The sequence below is a fragment of the Syngnathoides biaculeatus genome, chromosome 1 (assembly GCF_019802595.1).
Source record: "Syngnathoides biaculeatus isolate LvHL_M chromosome 1, ASM1980259v1, whole genome shotgun sequence".
In the NCBI taxonomy this organism is placed as follows: domain Eukaryota; kingdom Metazoa; phylum Chordata; class Actinopteri; order Syngnathiformes; family Syngnathidae; genus Syngnathoides; species Syngnathoides biaculeatus.
The window spans coordinates 12,925,488-12,951,989 of NC_084640.1; the positions used below are offsets into that span (position 1 = coordinate 12,925,488).

Consider the following 26,502-nt stretch of genomic DNA (forward strand, 5'->3'; position numbering starts at 1 on the left):
CCACTGACATTCGGAGCCACATGCAAAAATCATGCAAAAGGTAAATACAGCGGCGGAGGGATACAAAAACACCACGGCACAACATGGCCGTCACCTCCGTCATGTCCTCTCCAGTGGGACCGGCCCGCTCTGGCGTGATGCGCGCCGATTGGCCGACGCCCCGCTCGCCTCGGGCTCCCATTGGTCCGCGCAGACGTCCGTCAAAATCTCGATGTCAATGACGTCGATCATACGCCGCTTTCACTGTATAGCCTTGGTGAACGGACAGTATAGTTACTTCAAACATGAAATGGAATAAAATGTCGCAGGTTGTTTCACTCCGAGGCGCCGCGCGAGCGTAACTTCATCAATGGTTCTTCACTGAGAAGTGCAGCGTTCCGGCAGTCGTTTCCCGTGTGGGCTTTTACTCGGCAATATTTCAGGGTAAGTGGAGTGATACATTTCCTTCCTGCGTCTTTCTCACCCCCTCTCGCAGCGCCGATTGCCGATTTCAATCCCCTTAAACGCTTAAAATGGTGATAGGGAGGCTTCATAATCTCTACCCCACGCGCTCACGACGCTTGTTTGATCGAACGAAAGTTGCCGTGATACGAATCCAAGTAGTGCGTGGCCGCCTGGCGAGTTGTAAGAGAAGGTAATGGCTGTCGGCCGGGGCTCGTTACGGAGAGCTTGTCTAATGGCCTCGATTCCGCCGGACTCTCGCTTCAATCTCGTTCAGGTTGCGCTGTTTTTCCTCGCGGTTAGTCGGCCAGGAATGTCTTTAAATGGTACAGTGATACCTTACTTGCGTCAGTGGGCCTGTCTGTCTGTCTGTCTGTCCGCCCGTCTATCTGTCTCCAATCTGTCAAAAGGACACCACGACGTGGTCCGTCCCCCCCCTCCCATTAAAAATGCTCCGTGGACCACCGTGAAGAAAAGACGTCCACACTGGAATGAAAATCATCTTTTATAAGAAGTCAGTTCGAAGACTGAATTCTTAAGGCGTTTTTTTTTTTTGTTTGTTTTTTTTCAAAGCGTGTGGCATTGTTGCCCTTGAGGCGCTTCACTCGGTGGGAAAATATTTATTAATATTTTTAACTAGTTTGCTTGAGTTTGATTTGATGAGATTCTGGCTTTGGTGTTGCACAGATTATCCAGCCATTAGTTTTTTTTTTTTTATTCCGCTTTATCCTCATTAGGGTTTCCGGCGAACCTATCCCAGGTGACTTTGGGAAATGAGAAGTGAGTTCCACGCTGGAGTGGTCGCTACTCGAACGAATCGCAGGGCACATATTGACAAACATGCATCACGGGGCAATCGATATTTTTCAGACAACCTAAGGGTGACATTTGGCTTGTGTAGGAGGGTAAACCCTGGATTGGTCACCAGTTGGTGGTAGTCGCAAGGCACGGATAGACGAGCAATCATTCTTGCTTTTAGTCCCACTTTTTCGAACCTGGAAGGACTGCGGAGTTACCCGTGGAAAAAAAACAAAAACAAAAAAACACGCAAGCACAGGGAAGGCCCACTTTTGAAATTTGAAGCTCGCAACTGTCAGGCAGACGCGCAAGCCACTCGCTCGCCGTGTTGAAATTGAATCGTTTAAACGTAATGAAGTTCAGAAATGGGGTCAGAATGCAGAGAAATGAAGTTCCCCCTAAATCAGGCGCGACACCCCATACAGGCTGTGAGTCGCATCTGGGGATGACGTCGCCGCAATCTTATTGAAATTGAGAATGGGTTTAATGTTTTTTTTTTTTTTTATGTTTTCTAATTGCTTCAAACTGGTCTTCAATGAGTTTGTACACTCTGATTGTACAACGGAACCTACAAAGTAAAACATCTTGTAAGATTTTGGGTTTGGTTTTTTTTTTTGGTTTTTTTTTTGGGAGGGGTGATGCTGCCAATGTATGTTGTGATGATAACCGTAGAACAAGAAAATGAACTTGCAAGTGGTTACAATGGTGACACCTTGAGCTGGAAACACATTAATGCACGACATTGTTTCCTATGGGTGAAAAGTGTTCACATAATGGATGGGGTTCCACTCTATGTTCATGTTTTTTTGTTATTTGGCTGTGGGAACACGTTTGAAGTTTCTTTGACAAAATCCTGACTGGCCTTTATGTAGACACGAAGGTCACAAAGAGGTATTGCAACAAATAAACATGAGTCAGTGCAGAAGTGGAAATAATTGCTCTGTAAGTGTGTGTGTGTGTGTGTTTGTCTTTTCTCGCTTTGCCAGATTTCATTGGCTAGTGCGTAATCCACTTAAAGGTCAGTGGCACTAATGAGCGCACTCCACAACAGACAGATGAAGACCCTCGGCGTGATTGTGTCCCCCATTCATCAGGCTCGCTTGAACATCACTTGGCCGATTTAACCAATTTGATCTTGTGGTAATAAACTAAATTGCTGTCCCCCCCCCCCCCAAACCCGTATGAAATCACAAGTCCGCTATTGTGCTCAGATAGTCTTGTTTTTTTTTTCAGCTTCCCGGTGTCAGCCGAGATGAGTTTGGGTTTGGAAAATTTTTTGTCAAAGTGACAAACCGACCCCATTTGCCCTGAGTCCAATCAGTACGCTAGGCCGCTTCTAATTGCGCCGTCGGCGCCTTGAGGCGAGGGCGGTGGGTTGGGGGGACTGCACGATTGCACTCATTAATAAGGGCCCTCAGAAGCCTCATCGGGCTCGAGTCATTCCAATCAAAGATCATGTTTTTTACCATATTGGAACAGAGGGCATGTAAATGTGTAGCTTTATATTATTAACACACACACACCCCTCAGGAATAATGTTCGTCAAGGGCATTAGTACAGAAGTAGTGACTCATAAGTGACCACATAATCACGCGTGGCGTTTTAAAGCCTCCCCGCTTAACGAACTTCGTAAATAACACGGAGGACAATGGACACATTTGTCAGCAGGTTGACTGTCTCGTGTTCAAGAAGTGTTTGTGTGGAAAAACATCCAGAAGGAAGATGAGAGAATTTTGCCCCTTGGTCTGCTAAGAAAGAGTTACAAAGTCAAATCTTTCACTTTACTAGTGACTTTTAAAGCAATAGTATGACATTTCTAAACATTTTTTTACATGTGTAAAAGGATGTTAAAGATTCACAATATTGAGCTGGAAACTCAAAACTGTCTTTGTTGAACAGCTACGAAATATTTAAAACGTAGACCGAGAAATGAGTTAATGAGTCAACTTTCCAATCTCATTTGCTGACCAGGCCACGCCTTTTCAAGCCATTGACATTCAGTCACAGATACTACATTGATTATGAGGTTGGTGACCTTAACTGGGGGAAAAAAAAGAATAGAACTCACTTGTCATGTTTACAGTTTATTGTTTAACGAGATAAAATTGTATTGTACAATGATAACTGAGCATATCTATTATTTTCCAGACAAAATTAATAACTGATGTGTACTGAACTGAAGTGTAGCGTTTCACGTGAACTTCCTTTCTCCCGCAGGTGAGGAGCGACAGCGTCGCAACATTGTCGGCCATTCCTCTTCAGCGGTTTCCTCCGTCCGTCGCTTCCCCGTCAACCTGGCCAGAGAAATGTGCCAGCCCCGCCGCTGCTGCTGTTCTCCGCCACCTTCCCGCGTCTGACTTTCTTTTTGGGTAGAAGAAAAAAAAAAAAAAAACGAAACAAAGGCCTTGCAGGGCTAGATAGAGAAAGAGAAAGAGAACAAGAGATAGCACTTCTTCACTTGACTTAACCGCCACCTTACATCATGGGTAGGAAAAAGATTCAGATTCAGCGGATCACAGACGAAAGAAACAAGCAGGTAAGTAAGATGGCTTTATGAGTTTGAATCTTACCTCCATGTTGTGGTGCCCCCCACCCCCCACTGTCACTAAATGCTGAGTCTCCAGTGAACTTTTAAAGCTCCACCGAGTTGGATTCCGGGCTACAGCCGCAGTTGCTGCCGGTCGGTTGTTGTCGGGGTTCCAGTTTCCAGTTTCATGCCAGTTACTGGCAGCTGAATGCTCCACGTGCTTGACACTCATCCACTTGTGCGGGCAGCTGTCGCTGTGAAGTTGAAACGGAACGCGCAGCTCAACCTGCAAGCGTTCGCCCGCACCAAAGAAATAGTGCACGAAAGCAACCCTGAATGAACCTTTTCCACTCAGTTCATATTTCAGGGTTTTTCTGGCTCAAATTAAGACACGAGGTAATATGAGTAATGGTCATTTGCACACATGCAATTGGTGTGCATCTATTACCTTAAACACTCTTCAAATACATTTTTTACATTTTCTTGTCATACATTGGTCTACAACCCAAATGAAAAATACATAACCTGTTCAATATTAAATATGACTAAAGTTTGTGTACAACTAAACAACAAGGAAAACGTGGTGATTGTAATAATAGCGGTCATTACAACATTCCTCTTCCTAGGTGACCTTCACCAAGCGCAAGTTCGGCCTGATGAAGAAGGCGTACGAACTGAGCGTGCTGTGCGACTGCGAGATCGCCCTGATCATCTTCAACCACGCCAACAAGCTCTTCCAGTACGCCAGCACCGACATGGACAAGGTGCTTCTCAAATACACGGAGTACAACGAGCCCCACGAGAGCCGCACCAATGCCGACATCATTGAGGTAACGCAACGCCTCATGCCGCAAGTGTAGCACACTGATGCCGTATTTAATATTTACTAGTCTCTCTCTCTCTTTTCTTTTGGCTTGTCCCATTAGGGGTCGCCATGTACCATATTAACGTAATTCCCGGCCTACAGAGCGCGCCTGATTATAAGCCTCACCCAGTACATTTGTAAAGGAAATACCATTTGGCACATACTTACGCCGCACCTGTGTAAAAGTGCCCACATTGAAATACGAGATATTTACAAAGAAAGATGCTTGACAGAATTTTCAAAGTTTTAATACCTTGGCTTACTTTAGCATAGCAACAACACGGTAGCACGAACAGGGCTGGTATTAAAAACAAACAAACAAAAAAAAAAACGCAGTAGCTACATGGTAGCGCAGCACTAACAGGGCCGGCTAAAAAAAAACACCGAAATCACTGAGACGCGGCAGTAATACAGCAGCAACAAACTAGGGCGACGCTAACGCTAGCGCGGCGGTAACAGGGCTGGTTAAAAAAAAAAACATACCGGTAAAAATCACTGAGACACGGCAGCAACATGCTAGCGCAGCGCTAACAGGGCCAGTTAAAAAAACAAAAACACGGGTAAAAGTCAGTTCCTCGGCACATATATTCCATTGGTCTCACTCTTGCCTTTTCCGCTCGAGTGCCCCCTTGCGGCCGTTAGAAAAAATCCACAAATTAGCCGCATCACCGCATAACCCGCAGGGTTGAAAGTGTGTGAAAAAAGTCGTGGCTGATAGGCTGGAAATTACGGTAAATCATTTCATCTCCATGTACCATGAATGAGCCATACAGTTGAAGCCAGACGTTTGCATACATTGTGAAAAAAACACACATTTCGTTTTTTTTTTTTCTTACTGTCTGAAGTCAAATTAGACTAAACCTCGCCCGTTTCATCTCAGTCAGGATCATCAAAATTATTTCGTTAAATGCCACAATAATGAGAGTTTCTTAGAGAATTTCATATTTTCATCAAGATCAAATGTTTACCAACACAAAAGGTACTACAGCTTTAAAAAAAAAAAAGAAAAAACATGCTACCAAAATAATTAAAAAGTGGCTTGAGGATAGCACGTCGATGTGAGTGGCCATCACGAAGTCCTGGTCTGAATCCCTTTTAAAATTTGAGGCCAAATCCGGAAAGGCGTTTGCAAGCAAGGCAGCCGACAAATCGGAGTCACTTCCACCAGTTTTGTCAGGAGGAATGGGCCAGGATTCCAGCAGAGTACTGACAGAAGCATGTGGAAAGTTAGCCAGAACAATTGACCCAAGTCATGCAGTTCAAAAGAAATGCTACTGATACGATCGTGTACATAATCTTTGACCTCAGAGAAATTCTCTCATTATTGTGGCATTTAGTAAAATGAATTAATTTGGGTGATCCTGACTGACTTGAAACAGCAGAAGTTTTGTCTGATTTGAGTTCAGACAGTGAGTAAAAAATATGAAATATGTTTGTACAAGGTGTATGTAAACGTGGTTTCGACTGGCTATACATCATTTGATACGCCTTCATGTACCACAGGGGTGTCAAACTCATTTTTGACGCGGGCCACATTGTACTTGCGGTTTCCCACAAAAGGGCCGTTATGTCTGCGAAACGATAAAACTCTTTAACCGCCTCATCATATTTAGACATGAAATTTATGAACTTGTTTTGGAATCAGAAATCAAGGGTAATGGGTTTTTCCAACGATTGTTGTTTGGGAACACACAAAAATGCTTGTAATTGCTCAATGTTATAATTTATGATTACGACAAATTGAAATTTTGGTATAGATTTGAATAAAGAAATCACGGAAGTTGATTCACATGATTTGGCTCCACGGGCCACATAAAATCATGCGGCGGGCCAGATCTGGCCCCCGGGCCTTGAGGTTGGCACCTGTGCTGTACCATATAGTTTTATAGCATGTAGTGTAATTCCGGTCTTGCTGATGTTGTCTTTCCACGTGTAGACTTTGCGAAAGAAAGGCTTCAACGGTTGCGACAGTCCGGAGCCCGACGGCGAAGACTCCATCGATCAGAGCCCCCTGAATGACGACAAGTTCCGGAAGACCACCGAGGACCTGGACGTTCTCTTCAAGCGCTACGGAGTGAGTGTGAAATCTAGTGCGGTCCTTTCTGGTTAGAAAGCAAGCCCGCATCACGCAACGTGCGTCATCCGGAACGTTTGCAGCAGTCGACGGCGCCACCGCAGACCTTCTCCATGCCCGTCACCGTGCAGGCGACCAATCCCAGCCCGCTGCAGTTCAGCAACCCTGGCAATGCGCTGGTAACTACCTCCTATGTGACGGCGGCCTCGCTCGCCGACACCCACCTCCTGTCGCCACAGCAACTGGCTCCTCCGAGGAACACCGTGTCTCCCGGGTTGCCACAGCGACCGGCGAGTGCAGGTGGGACATTCTGCCGAGGTCGGTGAGTGGGCCGCGTCAGCAGAAAGGAGCACTAAAAAGTTTTGACTGAAAGCATTTTTCACTTTCCAATACATCCACTGAGGGCCATACTAAAAAAATAAGGTGCAATCATCAAGGGGATTATGTTATTAAAAGGAGGTGTAAGAAGCATTTGTTGGCTTTTTGTAACAGTTCCTGTGAGGTTTTATTTGTTTTTAGAATGACATGATTGTTTGGTAGTAACAAGCACATTACAGGGTAAGGAATCATATTTGGTAACTAAAATGGACGCCTCACTTTAGGGCAGCAGAACCATGTGACAGTTCTCCCAGCCAGCCAGTCAGTGAAGGGGTTTTCCTGATTTATAAAAACAAATATAGTGGATTGAAAATACAGTATATTCTGTTGCGATGTTGTTGTTATTGATATATTGGGGTTTAAAACAAAGCTGATTGACGGAGGAGTTGGAAGGACCCCCGGAACCATCAAATGGCTGCTTCTGAGATTGAGTTACGGGCATTTTCTGCCAAGTCATCAGACTTGGCCACTACTCCGTGTCCATCCGAAGTGACAAATTTGCAAATTGTTTAGTAAAATGTGTCAGACTTGCAGTTTCTGACTTGAAGAGCTTTTTTTTTTTTTTTCCCTTCCTCTTGAGCTCCTTATAATGCTGTGCACATCAGGTACTGATTTATTCATTAAATTCAACAGGCGCTCTTCTGGGAGGCGACCTGAATAATTCAAACGGAGGATGTCCGAGTCCAGTCCGTAAGTGCTTTATTTGTATTTTCTCAATGAGTCGTATTAGCCCGGCCTTATCGATCTCTTTCGCACAGCTAACGGCTACGCCAGCGCCAGGGCCTCGCCGGGCCTCCTCACCGTCTCCAACGGCAACAACCTGGGCAAAGTGGCCCCGGCCAAGTCGCCGCCGCCGCCCCCCGCCAGCCCCCAGATGGTTAGCAGCCGCAAGCCGGACCTCCGGGTCATCACCTCTCAGGGCGGGAAGAGCCTCATGCAGATGGTGAGCTGGTGACTGCTTTCAGGCGTCTCCTTAGACGTTGTTGACGTCGCCGTCGTATGACGCCGCTCGTCCTCCAGCGGCGGCAGCAGTCAGGCCGCATTCTTGCAAGCATTGCCAGTGAACATATTTTGTGGTTTTATGAGCGTGTTCACACACACATACACACAGTTGACAAGACTTGCACTTCCCCCTCACTTTTAGCGCGTTGTTGAATGAGGCCACTCCCGCCACTGCTCTCGACTTTTGTGACTACTGACAAACATGTAACCCCTCTCTTGTTACCACCCTTTGCAGACAGAGGATGAGCTGGAGTTGGTAAACGAGGTGAATGTTCGCATTTTAGCATGGTCGCGATAAAGGAAGAGACTCATCGTTTTTTTTGTTTTTTTTTTTTTGTTTAATTTGGGGTTGGTGTTTGCTTCACTGGCATTTCTCGGGATGATTCTCAGAGTGACTGCATGTGGTTCAGGCCTCATGACCGTGTTGTTCTGTAATCCAAGCATCATGATGATCTTCGTGATCAAGGACGGTATAGGAAAAGGAAATGAGTACAGTGAACCCTCAATCTTTACTCGCTTTAGCCAGTTTGATGAGCAAAAATGTAAGAGTACAGTAAAGCCTCGGTTCTTGAACGTCCCCGTTTTTGAACGAAAATGTTGACATTTTTTTTTTGCCTCTGTTTTCCAACGAGAATCGGTACTCGGAACCCCCCCGATAAAACCCGGAAATAACATATTGCGCGCGGCGCTAGCAGCTGACCCACCCACGACGCTTTTTGTTATTGTCTATTCAAACGCGCAAAAAAAGCCGGAAATGACTTAACGTGTGCGTTATTGTATATAACGCAGCTTCTATACACAGATGTGTCCTGGTAGTGACTGTTGTTTTTCTTTTTATCGAGGACTACCGTATTAACCCCCAATCATGGCTCCAAAGAAGGCAACTACAGATAGGACAATTCACTCCCAGCCTAGCGTACTCTCTTACTAAAGCATACAGTTTAAGCAAAAAATATATTTCTTCAATTATTTTATTATATAAAATATTTAAACTATGCATGTATTTCTAATATGCAGTTTATTATCAGGAAAAGCTAAAAAAATGCTTTAAAAAGCCCATTTTTTTTAGGCTTTGAATGCATTATTTCTTTTTTAATTCATTTTAATGGGACACATCGATTCGGTTTTCGAACAAATCACTTCTCGAGCCGTTTTCTGGAATGGATTGTTGTCAAGAATCGAGGCCTCATTGTATTAGACTCCCCCAAAATACTTAGTGGTCTATATTCAAATTTTAAACCCTCAATTTTGTCAGAAAACTATGATCCCAAAACACTTTGATAAACTAATCTTAACCTTTAAAAAAATGGCTTCCAGGTTGTTTAAATTAGAATGCCAGTAAGTATGAGCCATTCTATGATTTTTTTTTTTTTTTTTTTTAATCAGTTATCAATAGGTACTTTATTTAAATGACGTTGTGTCTCGCTAACAACTTTTTAACTTCCATCAATGCCTTTAGCGATCTGGACTTTTCTCTGTATCATCTTGAGAAGTTTCTCACCCCGTTTTGTTCAATGAGCCTCGCCCGGCTGTCAGACTTCTCTTGGAATCTGCCATTGCTAGCCACTTCTTTGCTAGCAGTGTGCATTAAAATAAGCAAGGCATTTGGGGGCCATCTTCGAGCAGAGCAGCAATGAGTTTTCGTAGAAGTCGTACAGGAAATTGGTGAACTGGTGGGGGTTTACTGTACTGTTTTCACCAAAAGGGGAAGCGCCGCATGGCATGATTCCTGTTCACAGACAAGTTGATACCCATCTTCACCTTCTTCACCCAGAGTGCCAGTTCAAACGTCTCAACATTTCCTGTCATTACATTAAAGGCACGTGTAGCCGACAGGGGCAAATCTTTCATTTTTCAAGTTAGAATGCAGAATGGGTCTAATCTGATATACAAACCTAATGCGTGTCCACAAACGGTGTTGAAACCTGTGACTTACTCCAAGTTTTCCTCACAACACTGAGGAGTGACCTCCCGGAATGTTAATAGACAATAGAAATGCCGTCTTCATGTAAACGTTGAGGAACTCCACCCACCAGTGTGTTCATGTGCCTTGGTAGGTGCTGGCATTTTAGTTAGCAACAGAGTTCAAAGTGGCACCGCAGTTGAGTTAGTCATCGGGGTAATTATACTAGCTAGCTGTTTTGTTTTTGTTCCCCAGAAATGGGAAAAGTGAAATGCATCTATTCGAGGGAGGCCACAATTTTTGAGGTTTCACTCTTTGACTTGCCTTTAATGTAAACATCCCATACACGATACGCTCCACATGAGGAAAAAATCCTGATGAGTGTGTACGTTGTCACTGCGAGCATGCACAGCCTTCACGAACTTCAAAGTCCCGACGTGACAACCCGCTTCATTTCCTCCCCGACAGAACGCCCAGCGGCTGGCAGTCGGTGCCCAGGTGGCTCAGACTCTCACCACACCCGTGGTGTCTGTGGCCACGCCCAGTCTTCTGGCGCAGGGGCTGCCCTTCTCCGCCATGCCGACGGCGTACAACACAGGTGAGCCAGAAGCCCGTCGTCTATAATATAGTAGATTCTTGTCAGCTTCTTCACCCCTTTTTCTTTTTTTTTTTTTTTTTTTTTATGTTTTGGGTGTATGCCGTTATCAGGGATGAGAATTTTCTGCGGATTCTCAGAATTCTGAGGTTGTTTTAGCTGAAATGTGTAAATCTGTTGAGAAAATTGTTGCTCGTCGTGAAATTAGTCACATCTGTGATTGCGGAAAACGGCATTGCTATCTGTTTACAGCACCGGTGTCAAACTCAAGGCCCGGGGGCCCCAAATCATGCCCGCCACATCATTTTATGTGGCCCGCAAAGGCAAATATGCGTTAACGTCCATGATTCTTGCTCAAATCTGTACCAAAATTACACGTTTAAGTATGATAAGGTGATTAAAGATTTGTATGGTTTTACAGTCATAATTGGCCCTCTGAGGGAAGCCGTAGCTACAATGTGGCGCGGGACAAATACGACTTTGACACCCCTGGTTTACGGCATTGCTATCTGTTTGCATTAAGTTTGGTGTTTTATAATAACGACAACATCCCGATTTTCGCAAGCATTTTGGCGGTATTTTCACTCTGATGTTAACATTTAATAGAGAAGCATTCTGTTTACTACGTCATAGTATATAGACGTACGTGAAAAAAAAAGTGTAACGTGCAAATAAGAACGAAAACTGGATCAACATGTCTAACCGAACACGTACAAAAAGTGGACGTTCCCGCAAAGTACTGTGCACTTCGATATGATAAATTACGGAAGCCGAGAAGCAAAAAAATATCCAGGAGCATATCCAAACTAGGAAACACAAATGTAAGTTGGATGTAAATTTGTCAAATGTTATATATCCTGGAGATCACGCATTTTATCGCTCACTTTTATATTTCATGTTCTCTCTCTCATATAAAATATATGTATATATAAACAAATTACTTGTGTACTTATTTCTGAAGTATAACTTGTAAGTGCAGTCGCCTATTTGATATAAATTTCACTGTCTACATTTTCATGTCTGAAGTTTGGCAAAATTATTTTGGTTGTTTGGACTCATATTTTAAGTTTTCAAAATGTTAACGATTTCCGTGTTTTTATCCTGTTAGAAGTAACCAGAGGTCACCATTTAACACTGTTTTATAAAAAAAGTTTGGGCCAAATAAGGGGGGCGCACCCCCCCTTTGAAACCCCACAACCCCCACTCCCCCCCCCCCCCAAAAAAAAAAAAAAGCATGCGTTGCCAAAGTCAGACATTTTCAGTGTTTTTTCCAAATTGGTTATTCTCATCCGTGTTGTTCAGAGTACCAGCTGACGAGCGCAGACATCACCGCGCTCCATGCCCTGGCGTCTCCCGGCGGCTTGCTGCCCACCAGCGTGGCGACGTGGCAGCCGCAGCAGCAGCCCGTCGTCTCGCAGCAACCGCAGCAGCAGACGCAACAGCAGCAGCAGCTCAATCTGGCCTCGCTCAGCAATTTGGTGTAAGTCCCTTCCACCGTTTCCCACTAATCCTCTCTCGCATGCTGTTCATACGCCGCGTTTATCTGGGGAGCATTTCACCATTCTTTCTCCGGCATCTCACCATTTCATCCTTGACACACTCGAAACAACCTTTTCGGGCCGCGGTTATTTTCGCCGGCGCGTTACGGCAAATGAATCACGGCGGCGTCGCAGGCGTTAGCGTGAACGGCGGGTCCTTGAAGTGTACTCTGTGCTCTTGTCGCCATGCAGCATGTGGGGCGTGGACAAACAGAGCAGCGAGCTGTCTGGCCAGGTGTCCAGTCTGGCTGCCAATCTGAGGTGAACGGCCACTACAAACCAGTGTGTCTGTGTGTTTGTGTTTGAGCGCACGTCCAATGTCGCCACCTTGTGTCTGTAACCAGGACAACGCGGCCTCTCTAGACACTTCACTAGGTACACCTAAACAATACTCTGCTCCTGTCAGAATCAGAATCTCGTGTCATAACAGCTTTTCGGTTGGATATGATTTACTCGGCAGGTCTAAGTGCTCAATTCTGATGCAACTTCTAAGTGTTTATACCAGGGGTGTGCAAAAGCTACATTAGATTTTTTTTTTTTTAAAGGGGAGAAAAGGACTAAATTCATGCAGCAAATATTATAAAAGTGTAAATAATGTAAATGGCCAAACCAAATAAAATGGAGGGCAGTATGCAGCACTGATCTTTAAAAAAAAAAAAAAAAAAAAAAGACTGGACAGCGCATACACATCGAGCGGTATGTCGATTGATTGAAGTAGGCCACCATCTTGAAACTCTCAAAACGCTTGGAGGACACGGTTTACAGGTTGGATTATGGCAGTGTTTTTCCTCAAAGTTTGGCATATAGAATTAAAAGTGGTCGTGTGAGCTTGACATTTTTTCACTTCTGGTAACATGAAGGATTTTTAATTCAACTTGGTATGCCAAAAAAGGCGAATTGCAAAGGAAAGACATCGTGACTACCATTACCTAGGGCCCAATTTCCGTGACATGTTAACTTTTCCCAAAATGCACTGTGAAGCACTATCATCATAACAGAGCAAGAAACTATTTTTTTGTCATAAAAACATTAAAATTTAAGTCAATGAGATATATTTTTGGAAATAAGGACTTGCAGCGGGAAAATACACGCTAAACGCGTTGTTCATTTGTTGTCTCTGCGACGTCAGACAGAAAATTTCAACTTGTTTCCTTGCATTTGAAAATCAAATTCAATTTGCAGGGTTCTGTATTATGAAATTCAGCAAAAATGACACAGAAAATGTGTTTTCTTGCTTTATCCAATGATGAAGTTTGGGAAAATGTTTACATCGCTTTTTCGCGAAAAAACGTCGGCCAATAAAGGTGAAGCAGAGAGTGAACAACAACCAGAAAGTGAATTAAGCTCATCAGAAAATTAAAAAAAAAAAAAACCTTTACAAACAAACTTTAACAGTGTCAAAGTAAATCATACCCGTGGAATGTTTTCTCACAGCCAGGAAACTGGCGATTAACGCACAGGTTGGCATGGTTGTTTTGGGAGTATCAAGATGGCGGACGGCGACTTACAGTTTTGGTGACCAATGAGATTTTGAATTATATTTGCTTGTGTAGGTGTACCTAATGTTGCAGTCCAAGACGGACCTGTAATCTTAAGTAGTTCCAGAATCACACACACTGTGTTACTGTGGGCGTTTTGTTGCGTTTGTCCCTGTCAGGTTATCAGTCCTTTTTTTTTTTTTTTTTTTTTTTGTCTTTGACGCTGCTTATTTCTCTTCAAAATAGCGATGACCGCATTTGTGACGCAGGAAGGATCTGAACGTGTATTTGTGGTCTTTTTTTAGTGTTTTAGTGTCAAGTCCGTCGGGATGTTGCGTAGTCGTTCGCACAGCAGAGAAGAGTGTTTTGTGTTGTTTCAGGTGCCATAATTGACATTATTGTGGTTGTTGGTTGGTTGATTGATCAACGCTCAATAATGTCCGGTCCGCCATTTTGAGGGTTTTGGGAAGCTCCAACCTTTTGTTTTCTTCCCCACAGTCTGGCTTCTCCGTCCAACCTGCTCTTGGGTAGAGATGAGTGGTTGGGCCGGTACTGTATCCCACTTCCTTTTTTCCCTCCCCTGCTGTCTTGTCTTCACGTGTGCTTCTTGGCTGAAACCCCCTTCCTCGGCCCCCCCAGCATGTGTCCGTGTGCCTGCGCGCCGTCAGGACCTGTCTGTCATTTCACTTTTCGATTGTTCTGGAAGTGAATTCCAAACATCACAATCATTTTTCATTAGACATTCTCTAACTGAAGTATTGTGAGATTTAAAAAAAACCGTTTGATTTCAACTATTGTGAATAGCAAAATCCGTTGCAAATATGATCCTGTCATCTGGAGAGACTGTCAAGACAGAGTGTGTGTGTGTGTGTGTGTGTGTGTGGTGTGTGTGTGTGTGTGTGTGTGTGTGTGTGGGGGGGGGGGGTCTACGGTTTGTGACCGCGTTCCATTCCCACGCCGGTGACGTCATCCAAAAATCAGAATGCAAGCTAGTAAGGAAGTTAGCATTAAGGCAGTAGAAAATCAGAATTACAGTAAAATATTTGTATAAGATACATCCATCCATTTTCTTTGCTGCTTATCCTTACAAGGGTCGCAGGGAGTGCTGCTGGAGCAGGGTACACCCTGAACTGGTAGCCAGCCAATTGCAGGGCACATCGAGACAAACAGCCGCACTCACAATCACATTTTCTGGCAATTTAGACTGTCCAATTAATGTCGCATGTTTTTGGGATGTGGGAGGAAACCGGAGAAAAGCCACTCGAACATCGAACCCGGGGCCTCAGAACTGTGAGGCCGACGCTTTACCAGCTGATCCGCCGTGCCGTCGTATGAGAAACACGTCAGGTATAAATCTAAAATGATGACATGAAAAACTGTAAAATTGTGTGATGTTCAGAATTGGTATGTTGGGAACGTCATTTAGTGAGGAGTCTCCATGTAGAGAGTGGAGCACACCCGTCTTGTTTGGTGTGTTGGTGAGTTCACAGGAGAAAGGTGATTTGAGCACACTTCACGCTTTCGAGGGTTACGTTAGTTGCGTGTGACTGACAGAACGGTGGTTGTCGAGGTGGACACACGAGCAATAGTTTGATGCGGTGAAGTAACTCAAGTACAGCGGAACCTTTCGTAAGGTCCGACAAAATCCGTTCCGAGATGCTCAAATTGTCACCATTGTATTGTCGTGTTAGGAGGCCCCATAGCTCAGTGGTTAGAACATTGGGTTGGTAAACTAGGGGCTGTGAGTTTGTATCCCACTGGGGCCTAACCCTACGTCAGAAAAGGCATCCGGTGTAAAAACTGTGGCAAACAAATATGAGCGTTCATCTGACGTCACACTGTGGCGACCCCTCGCGGGACACGACGAAAGAAACTTACTTTATTCATTGCTGTCTTACAGGGATAGAATTTATACGTTAGAGATGATGGTATTTTTAGCTTTGACGTACAAGTGTAAAATGTCAAAAGTTTGAACGAGTGGGTCTGTTTCCAAGTACAGTATCTTCCAGTCTATATATATATATTTTTTTTTATCTTCCCTGACAAAATGCAAAGAAAAAAAACTCATTGAATCCTTTGCCCCTTTGAACGCGAACCGAATTTGTCGCCACGTTTGACTTTGCAGAGGTTCCACGATAGCACTTAACAAGCATGTGAGCGTCTTAGTTTAGCATGGCCCGCACTAGCTTCTTTTTGGTATGTTGTGATGTTCTGGCAGAGAATCCAAACTGTTGCGCTTTCACTTCCGGAACCGTCCCGTTTGTGTGTCAGCCACAGGGTCCCTGAATGCATCACAGGCTTGTTGAAAATGGCTTCTTCCGTGTTTCCGCCGGCACGTGCGCGTTTGCTCCTTTAAACGCGCTGTCGTCGTTGTCGCCGTCAGGCCCGCGGCGCACATACCTCAAGGCGCCATGTTGACGGTCAACACCAGCAGCGGCGTCAGCATCAAGTCGGAGCCGGTGTCGCCGGGCCGGGACCGCAGCACCCCTTGCCCTCCGCCGGCCCCGCCGCCGCCGCCGCCGTCCTCCGGGGCCACCCTGACGGCGCCGCCGCAGTACCCGGGATCGCTTCTGTGCCTGGAGCCGCCCACGGGACGCTCGCCCGCCGACAGCGTCAGCAGCAACGCCAGCTCCTTCGAAGGCAGCGACCGCGAGGACACGGGCGGCAGCGGCGGGCCCAACGGCGCCAACGCGGCCGCGGGGAGCGGCGGGCCGGGCCGCGCTGACTTCAGCCCCTCGCCGGAGCAGGAAGGCGGCACCATCAAGAGAATGAGACTGGACGCCTGGGTGACATAAGCGGCGGCCCGCTTTACGCAGGGAGGTTCGGACGACACAAACACATCACGTCACGTCACGTCGTACACGCCACACGTGAGGACGTTGCATACAAATGCCTCACCACGCGCTTTTTACGCAACTTTAGCCTCAACACCAAACACACGCGTGTGTGTACGTTCTCAGACCGTGCAGACAAAAAAAAAAAACGGAGGCGACTGGACTGTTGTCGGGCGCTCACGTTTCACCTTTTGATCCGAAAGGCCTCTTCTGAATCTTTCGTCGCTTTCTTCGCTCGTAAATTGTTGATTTATTATGGAAGGAATGACAAAATTTATCATGGCTGTTTTTGGGAGGGTGCGGGGGGTTATCGTCTGTTCAGGGTGCCATAGCAACAAGACCCTCTGACATTACAGTTTTATTGTACTATATGCTCTCATAGTCTGGAAAAAATGTTGGCCATTCACCAGCCATAGCTGGCAACAATCGCAAAAGTCTGGCAACCAGCTAACCGTGACCATCGCCGCCATTTCTACAGACAAGCTAAGCGTTGCTGACGACGTCACCGTCTAGATATGTACAGAAGATCAAACTGTAAGGAAATCGATCCGTATACTCTCGGCAACGACGTACTTTCAAAGGATCTGAAAGACATCCCTGAAGTAGAATAGCCGGACGCGAGAAATACAAGCTTCCTGCTTACAAAATGATCAGAACAGACTTTCGAATAACCATCCGCCTTGCGTACCCGAGCTTCGTTCAGATCTGCAAGCCACTTTTTTTGCCAATTTTTCGCTCACCCCATCGTATCTTTTCCTTCACGCAATCTAATGTTTGCAACACGGGGGGGGGGGGGGGGGGCATTTTGTGTGCGTGCGATCGACGTATCTGTCACATCTAGATCATAAAATTAGTCCATACTTCAAAACGACAAAACAGCCCGATTTGGGTGAACTGGGAACCCAAGTAAGATTTAGAAGACTTTGGGATTAAGAGGCGAAAGGTCCCCCGCCGCTTGACAAGAGTCCAGCTGCTTCCCTTCCACTTGTTCCTCACCGCCACTCGTCCAGTCCACATTCAGCGGACCTCACTTCCTGCTTTCCGCGGGTGCCATTTTGAACCTGTCCATTTTTCAGCAAGTCCTTCCCACGCTGGAATTATTTTTATTTGGGGGGGGGGGGGGGGTCGAGCCAACCCCGTCTTCGGAATGCCAAACAAAACACGGGGGACAGAAAACGAGCGGTCGCCACACAGACATACCGTTGTTGTTTCTTTCTCTGTCGGTACTGATTCTAAAAAGGTCCGTCACTTTGTTTTAAAAAAACAAAAAAAACTCACACCCCTCCTCGCCGAACCTGAAACCGATGTCCTCTTTTAACGCACGAGCTAGACCTCCATCTTATTTTCCCGCAGTTCCCCCAAAGTGAACGGACATTTTCTATATTTCTACCGCTTCTGTTAGCTTTTTTTGGCTTCAAGTGCGTGTTATGTACATATATTTGCATAGACTTTGCTAGCTAGCCCTAAAAAAACACACAAAAAAAAGACAAAAAAAAGTAAACTCTCAGCGGCTCGGTCCACTTATTATTATTATGATTATTATTATTATAAACAAGCGTGACATTGATATGTTTGGGTAGCGTACCCCACTTAGCGCCTGCTTGGTCGTGTTGTCGTCATTTTTGCTACACCGCCAACGCGCACGCTGGAAAAGGATTCCACTCGCTCGCGCGCACAAACACACAAAAATCACTGCCCTTCACATTAGTCTAGCTTCTCATATCTATACACACACATTTAGCCCCTTTTCTACAGCAACCAGTAAAGTCAACAGAATGTTTGATGTCATTTTTAATAGGAATTTGATTTGTCGTCATCATTTCAGTGTGTGAATGTGTGTACACAAGTTCTTTTAGTAAAAAAAAAAATATATATATATATATATAAATATAGAAGAGATGATGTCTACGCCAAACCCCAAATAACGTGCCCCGCCCTTAATGACGCCTCCCCGTCTGCGGTCACTCGACTGTTAGTTAAGCCCGTACGTGAACTGGCAGCACTTAGTTGTGTTGTAAACGCTTGAGTTTAAAAAAAAAAAGTTTTTATCCGTGCTCGAAAATGCTAAGTAAGCTCTGTAAGACTGTTATTGCATTACAACACAATCCACTTTAAAAAAAAACAAACAAACAAAAAAACGCTCGTTAAAACCGGATAGCACGTAAGAATCCTCCCAAAAAGAAAGAAAAAAAAAAAAAAACAGGGCAGGACGGAGATGCTAAAGGTAGCGATCGTCACCACGGTGATAAGGGGACACTTTTGATTGGACAATCGAAGTCAGAATGAGCGGCACCGGCATTAGACGTAAAAACCTTTTAACGGCTGCATTGACCCAAAAAAAAAAATGTTGACTTTTCTGCCTCACACAAAACCATTCGAGAGAAAAAAAAAAAAAAAAAAAAAAAGTTTCTTGATGGATAGCGATGACGTTACAAAGAAATCATGTTCCAGTGGGGGGGGTTAAATCCATCTCTAAATCATATTTGGAGATGCCTGTTTGAGATTACATTATGGTTACAAAGATCACTGGCAAAAATCCGTTTGTTAATGTTCTAATTTAAAAAAAAAAAAAGCTACAATATAATGATACATGCTTATCTTCAAAAAGCGATATGATGAAATGTTTGAATAAGATGGAGATCAAACTTTTTGCCTAAAAAAAAAAAAAAAACCTGACATATGTGCCAAGAAAAGGTAAACCCCTGCAGAAAGAAAATATTTTTCATTTTTGGGGGCAAATATTTGTCCATCTTGAAAACGTAAGAGTATTTCTCACCCACTATTTTTTTTTTCAGATTCCAAAGTAAAAATTTTGAATCTGCACGACTTTCATTGGAAAGCAACATCCATCCATTTTCTTAGCCGCTTATCCTCACGAGGGTCGTGGGGAGTGCTGGACCCTTTCCCAGCTGTTAACGGGCAGGAGGCGGGGGACACCCTCAACTGGTTGCCAGCCAATTGCAGGGCAGATTGAGAGAAATTTAGCAATTTAGAGTGTCCCAATTAAATGTTGCACATTTTTTTGGGAGAAGACCGGGGAAAATCCAAGCAGGCACGGGGAGAACATGCAAACTCCACAAAGGCGAGGCCGGGTTCAAACCCGGGTCCTCAGAACTGTGAGGCCAACACTTTTACCAGCTGAATCCACCGTGCCGCATGGAAAGCCACAATATGAAAAAAAGTTTAACTCCCGGTCATTTTTTTGGTTTTTTTTCCCCCTAATGAAAACATTTTAATTCAACGGCAATAATAAGGCAATACATAAATAAGCATGTATCTTTAAATTAGTAATGTTAAAAAAAAAAAAAAGTGTCCGTACGTGCCGGTGATTGGGACAGATCGAGACAAAAGTGGGTTAAAGTGCAAAGTGACAACACCGCCATTGGCTCCATCCTGCCCCGTGTGGTCAAATGACAGACAATCTATTGAGGGGGGGGGGGGGACGCACTCACTTGGACCCCTGTTACTTATTATTATTATTATTTTAATTTGTGCAGCTCCAGACAATTACAGAGCCTTTTTTTTTTTTTTTTTGCGTAGCCGGTAGTTTTCCAAATATATTCGACTCATCGCCGACATCCAAAACTGGTTTCCTTTTCGTTCACTGCAACTTGCACGAAAAAAAAAAATAAATAAAATCGGACAATGCGGTATTAGCAAATGCAATAAAAGGAACGCACCAGTTAAAATGCTGCAGTTTTCATCCAGATATAGAATATATTTATAAAGAAAAAAAAAAATTGGTGGAATTTGAGAACGTGTTTCGACGCATGGGACGCAGGTAAACGGTTTGTCACACGCAGTCAGAATGATGTAGCAAATAAAATACTAAAGATGAAAATTTATAGTTAATATATTGTGTTGAGCTAGTCTGCTATGGATTTTGATGTAAAGATGTTTTGTTTTTCTTGAACGATATACAGTTTGTGTATATTTTCATATACAAAAGTATGCACTGATGTTATTGAAAATTCTATACCGCTTTTACAGGAAAAAAAAAAAAAGTGTTTGTTGTACCAAAGTATCCAAGTCCCTTGAAACCTCCTTTTTGCGTATGTTTTACTGTATTTTATATATTAAATGACAAACGGAGTGAAGTTCAACCGTCTTGTTAACATTTATTGAATGCGTTCTGGCCCCCCCCCCTCGCTCACTCGCTTCAATAATCGTTCAAAGTCGACACAAATCACTTCATAAATCTGCAATACTTCAACCTCATACAAAAAAAAAAAAAAAAAAACAATATTTACAGTTGCTTTCAGCTCTACAGTGTTTTCATGGACTATTTGGGAAATTTTGTAGGAAATCATTTTTCGTTTTTGTAAGAGGGAGGGAGGGGGGGGGTACCTATCGAGATGGCGTCGCCGGCGTCCTCTCAGCCCCACCAGCTGCGCTGCTGCGGCGGGGGCGCCGTGACGGGCGGCTCCGCGTCGAAGACGGCGTCGGGTCCCGCCGAGGACGACACGAAGTAGAGGTTGGCGGCCAGCATGACCAGCGTGGGGAAGAAGGACAGGCCGAAGCCCAGGCCGCGGGCGCCGCTGCCCAGCGACAGGCACAGCCAGTAGATCAACCTGTGAGGGCGCAAAACGCAAAGAAGGTGGCAAATCGCGTGCGACTGCGCTACTGCTGCTACGCTAAAGTTTTTGAAATTAACATTGCAGAACACTTCTTTACGACTAATACTAAATTAGATGAACGCTTGTGGCACATGGTGTTTGGACATTAATAACATGTGCAGTTATGAACATTATTATTTTTGGCCCACCCAATACACAACCCCGACCCCTCAAATTCAACTCTTCCTTCGCCACGTGAGGGCGCTTATGTTGCAGCCGCTGCCCAGCTCGTTCAAAGAAGAAGCTGCAGTACAGGGAAATGTAGTGTGTGTGAGAAACACTGATCTTTAAAAAAAAAAAAAAAAAAGACAGCCACCAAAACTGGAGTTTCCATCCGCCATCTTGATAATCCCAAAATAAGATTTTCCGTGAAATTTTTGGAGAATTTCATAATACAGAGCTCTGCAAACTGAATTTGATTTTCAAATGCGAGGAAATGTTCTGTCAGAAATAGGACGTCGCAGAGACGACAAATGAACAACGCGTTTAGCGTGTATTTTCCCACTGCAAGTCCTTATTTCCAAAAATATATCTCATTGACTTAAATTTTAATGTTTTTATGGCAAAAAAATGCCAAGTTTTTTTGCTATGTTATGATGATAGTGCTTCACAGCGTATTTTGGGGAAAGTTAACATGTCATGGAAATTGGGCCCCATGCGAGGTTTCTTGCTCGTCACGGTGTTATACGTCTTTCCTTTGCCTTTTTTGGCTTAGCAAGTCAAAATAAAAATCCTTCATGTTACCAGAACTGAAAAAAATGTCAAGCTCACACGACCACTTTAATTCTACGTGCCAAACTTCGAGAAAAACACCGCCATAATACAACCTGTAAACCACATCTTCCACTCATTTTGGGAGTACCAAGATGGCGGCCAACTGGCTTCAACCAATCGACATACGGCTCGATGCGTATGCGCTATACAGTCTTTTTTTTTGTTTTTGTTTTTTTAGATCAGTGGTGAGAACTGTTAGCGGATGCTATTTATGTGCCGTGAGCTAAATGTGTATTCTGTGCTGTTACATATAAATAAAATAACTTCAATATATAAAAATATAAAATGATACAGTAAAGCCTCGGTTCTTGAAGGTCGCCGTTTTCGAACGAATCGGCACTACCAGCCTACAAAAGCGTACGTTTTAAGCAAAAAATATATATATTTCTTCAATTATATAAAGTATTTAAACTATACATGTATTTCTACTATGCAGTTTGTTATCAGGAATAAAAGCATGATTATTTAGGCTCGGAACGCATTATTTCTTTTTCCATTCATTGTAATGGAAAACATCCAGTCGGTTTTTGAACAAATCACTTCTCGAACCGTTTTCTGTAACGGATTGTGGTCGAGAACCGAGGCATGACTGTACTTTGAAACCCGAACCCTGTTTTGACACAGTTTGCTTTCATTTAAAATGTAAAGAATATAATTTTTATCAATGGAAAAAAAGTTGCATTCCTTGATTTAATTAATTTACAAACAGATGTGACCCTCACAATACAGTGGAAGTGACTAATTTCTATATTTATGGCGGTGTGGTACCTTCCAAAGACGAAGATGACGGTGAGCAAAGGCACTAATTTCATGAGGTCGTGGCTGACGTACGACGCCAGGACGGCCAGTTGCAGGAAGTAGAAGAGGAAGAGGCCCACCGATTGGCTGACGAAATGCCCGTGCACGGACACCTTGGCGTTTCGCTCTTCGCTCTCGAAGATCGGCTTCACGTCGCCGTAGCGAATCCTGGCCACGCCTTGCACCACTACGCCTACAAACACGTGCACAATAATAAGTCACATTCGTACATGCGACAGATTTCAAAAGTCTACACATCACTGCTCACATGCCAGGATTTTGTGATACGGAAAGCGAGACCGACATGAATCATTTTAAAATTGTTTCCATTCACGTAACGTGCGATCTTGTCAAAAGGCGAAGTAAAAAAAAAAAAAAAAACTGGGGGGGTTGCATAAGTGCACACACCCTCTTATAAAAAGTGATGTGGCGCCTTTTAGAATGAACCAATCACACTAAATGTCGAATGGAAGTCGGCACAATCTGACCACCATTTTAAGTGCGTCCAATTAACCCCAAACCAAAGTTCAGCTGTTCCGAGTAATCGTCCGTTGCCAGTACTTGGGCGGACAAAATTTGAAATGATTTTTTTTAGGCATGTGAGTGCGGGCGTGTAGACTTTATGTGTACAGTTTTGAACGCAGGTCAAGTGTTAGAACCTCAAAGACTTACCCAGCAGGATGGGCACCGAGGCGAAGACGGCGCAGCGCAGCGTGTAAACCACCCTGTGGGGGGCGCTGCCCATCAGCGGGGAGTCAAAAGGCAGGAGCGCGTAACCCCCCCAGACGAGGAAGGGGAAGACCAGCGCCGCCGCCGCTGTCCACAGGGCCAGCTTCAGCTTCTCGTTGCAGATTTCGTTGCACAAGTCTGGACACAACGCAGCAGGTCACACTTTTTACTACACATGGCCTCATCGCCCCCAAAAAATATAAAAATAATCTCTGCACTTGACCATTTTCCCATTTTCTATGATTTCTGTTTCCAGATTGTTGTGATACAGTCGCGTGTGTGTAGACTCACAGTTCCTGTGCCGCGAGTCCTTCCAGTTCCAGTCGTCGTGGTCGAAATGCGGCCCCGTTTGCGACTCGCCGGCGTTTTCCTTGCCGTAATCGTGTCGGTCTTCCATGTCCAGTTTGCTGTCGTTCGTGAGCGCCTCGCTGGACTGCCGCTGCACTATTTTCACTTGGGGGGTGAAGCCCGTGGTGCCTTTCTCCGGGACCCAGTAGGACTCGTCTTCTTCTTCCTTCTCCGCATTTTTGTCTTCTTCTTCGTCGTCAGCCAGCGATCCGTCCCCACCGTTGTCTGGCGACGCCCCGTGCAGGTCGTCGCGCCACTTGTCGCCCTCGGGCATGCTCTCGCGCCACTTGGCTTTGCCGGGCGCGTCGTCTTCGTCGGACACGCAGACCCCCGACGAGACGCCGTCCGTGTCCTGGCCCTTCTTGTCCCTGTCCCCGGGCCACGGCAGGGTGACGTCGACGGCTCCCGGGACCTCGTCCTCTTTGCCCCCTTCGTCTCTTCCCTCCTCTAATTCTTCCCGGGGAGACTTTGCGCTCGCTGTCAGCGGACGACCAACGGGCAAGAGCGCCGCCGCCGCCTCCTCCTCCTCGCCGGACACTTGGCCAGACATTTTTGGGGTCCTCTTTGAGGCCTGTGAAAATGCAAAATTCTCTATGAATATGAATACGGAGCAGTCAGGATGTCAGAAACGCGTCACCCACATGTTTCAATGTTATTCCCTGTGAGAATATAACATTTCCAAAAAAATGCTCAATTTTATGATCACAATATTTCAAACAACTTCTTTTCCTCATCGTTAAACAGTTTTATTATTTGATAAACGTTTTTCTTTAACTCAAATACAAAAAAATTTGATGTAGTAGGGTTAAATTAACCCATTTTGAAGATTTTGCAACTTTTTAATTTACAAAAATATTTTCATTTTCTTTTTGATTGTAGTTTTATCATATCATCACTCGACAATCCGTTGCAGAAAAGAGTTTGAAAAGGGAATTGTTCAAAGACCGAATCAATGTTTCCAATTACAATGAATGGAAAAAGAAATAATGTGTTCCAAGCCTAAATAATCAGGCTTTTTAAAGCATTTTTAGCTTTTCCTGATAATAACCCACATGTATAGTTTATATAGTAAAATAATTTTAGAAATATATTTATTTTTTACTTAAAATGTATGTTTTAGTAGTAGAGTATGCTAGGCTGGGAGTGCATTGCCGTATCTGTAGCGACACAGTCCCCAGCCTTGTCAAAAAAAAATTAACAAAAGTGCAAAATAACTTTAAACAATAATGGGGGGGGGGGCTTTTAATATTTTTACAAAAAGTAACACAGGGCCGCTCAAATAGACAATAACAAAACGCGTCGTGGCTGGGTCAGCTGCTTGCACCCCACGCACTATGTTATTTCCCGTTTTTTTTTCGACGGCGTACGAGTACCGATTTTCGTTCAAAAACAGAATAAAAAAAACTCGAAATTTTCGTTCGAAAACCGAGGCTTTACTCCACTTCATTTTTTTTTCAATTTGTCAGGATTAATTTGGTGTGCACCGCTGTTTTTATCAATCATTGTGTACTCAAATCCCAAAAATGCGGTCCATAACTTTAAATATCCATGCTGCTATGGGGAGGAGGATTTTTTTTATGATCAAATTAATTACATTTGAGGACAAACCTTTTTTCTGTTGATCTTATTTTTCTATGTATTTCCCAAATTTTCATGAATTTAAGCAAACACTTTTAACACTTGTCTAGAAATATTCAACATCATTTCATGTATACATATTTTGATTTGTATCATTTTGATTCATTGTATTTGAGACAGTGTACATTGACGTTATTGTTATACATAAACTAGTCCAAGGTTCTGCTAGTGTCATTTTTTGCACATTTTTAGTCTTATTAAATATTTATTTAAAATTGTTACTTTTGTACAATTATTTGTGCAACGTTATAAGATTTCCATACAATAAATGTGTTGTATTTACTAATGCAAATAATTTATGCGTAACTTATCTAAGTATATTCAAAAGAGGGGGAAAATATTTATGTTTTAAACATTTTTAGGGTTGTCTTGGATGGGTTACGACCTATAAGAAGAGTTAAAACATAACTACAACACTTGATAAAACTGTTTAATTCACGATTAACTGAACATAAGTGCTGCTTACCACGTGACAAAGGGGGAACGTTTGACTTTGCCCAGACAAACGATGAAGAAAAAAAAACCCACTGGCAGTAAATGTCTGCCAAAGTAAATAACTCCATTAAGTTTGTGTTTTGACAAGAAACGTGGCAGTTAAAGGTTTTAAGTTAAAAAAAAAAAAAAGATGTTTAACCCGTAACGACGAATGCGCTAGCCAATTAGCTAGCTAATCAAAAAGACACTAAAAGAATGCAAAGCTCCAACTTCGTAACTCCACCAGTTAGTTTTACTCTGACACAACAATAAGCAGCGATAAATTCGAACAGTCTACTCACGTGCTTGTTAGTCCGCTCCCGCAAGCTGAAATGAGTCAAATTATGGGGAAAAAGTGGCAACTTTTTGTTTGTTTTTTTCTGTCGCTGTTCACTGGCGGAAGTAAAAAAGTTGTCAGGACAGGTGTGGCAGGTGTCGAGATGGTGACGTCGTCGGACAGTCAGACCTCCCACTCTTGTCGGCGTTCAACACCGGAAAATGGAACGACGTCTTGTCGCTCGGATTTGTAAAACATCGACAGCAGACTTTCGCAATTCAGGGTTAACTGACAAAATATATGTTTTGAGATTAAACAGCTTTCACAAACGCGACACGTTTTCGTCGCACTTGGTTCAAGACCTCCATTATCACGTTGCGGCAAGAGGTCGCACTCCGTCGCATTTTCCGTCCCC

The 26,502-nt window shown here is 44.0% G+C and overlaps 2 protein-coding genes across 6 annotated transcripts; one reads left to right on the forward strand and one right to left on the reverse strand.

Annotated features, from left to right (window-relative positions):
• Positions 1 to 245: 245 nt before the first annotated feature.
• On the forward strand, positions 246 to 17,973 carry LOC133499476 (myocyte-specific enhancer factor 2D homolog). Of its 5 annotated transcripts, XM_061817527.1 has the most exons (13): positions 246 to 423; positions 3,457 to 3,775; positions 4,393 to 4,596; positions 6,568 to 6,705; positions 6,789 to 7,005; positions 7,717 to 7,773; positions 7,842 to 8,026; positions 8,321 to 8,350; positions 10,457 to 10,586; positions 11,886 to 12,063; positions 12,314 to 12,382; positions 14,098 to 14,148; positions 15,983 to 17,973. In XM_061817527.1, the coding sequence occupies exons 2-13, from the start codon at positions 3,722 to 3,724 to the stop codon at positions 16,392 to 16,394; spliced, it is 1,725 nt and encodes a 574-aa protein (XP_061673511.1). In that variant the 5' UTR covers positions 246 to 423; positions 3,457 to 3,721; the 3' UTR covers positions 16,395 to 17,973. The 5 variants fall into 5 exon arrangements, with proteins under 5 accessions (XP_061673511.1, XP_061673528.1, XP_061673519.1 ...); XM_061817544.1 differs by lacking the exon at positions 14,098 to 14,148; XM_061817535.1 differs by lacking the exon at positions 8,321 to 8,350.
• Positions 17,548 to 26,502, reverse strand: tmem79a (transmembrane protein 79a). The gene is made up of 5 exons (XM_061817780.1): positions 26,113 to 26,502; positions 23,642 to 24,269; positions 23,294 to 23,488; positions 22,592 to 22,814; positions 17,548 to 21,004 (listed from the first exon to the last, which is right to left on the reverse strand). The coding sequence occupies exons 2-5, from the start codon at positions 24,246 to 24,248 to the stop codon at positions 20,809 to 20,811; spliced, it is 1,221 nt and encodes a 406-aa protein (XP_061673764.1). The 5' UTR covers positions 24,249 to 24,269; positions 26,113 to 26,502; the 3' UTR covers positions 17,548 to 20,808.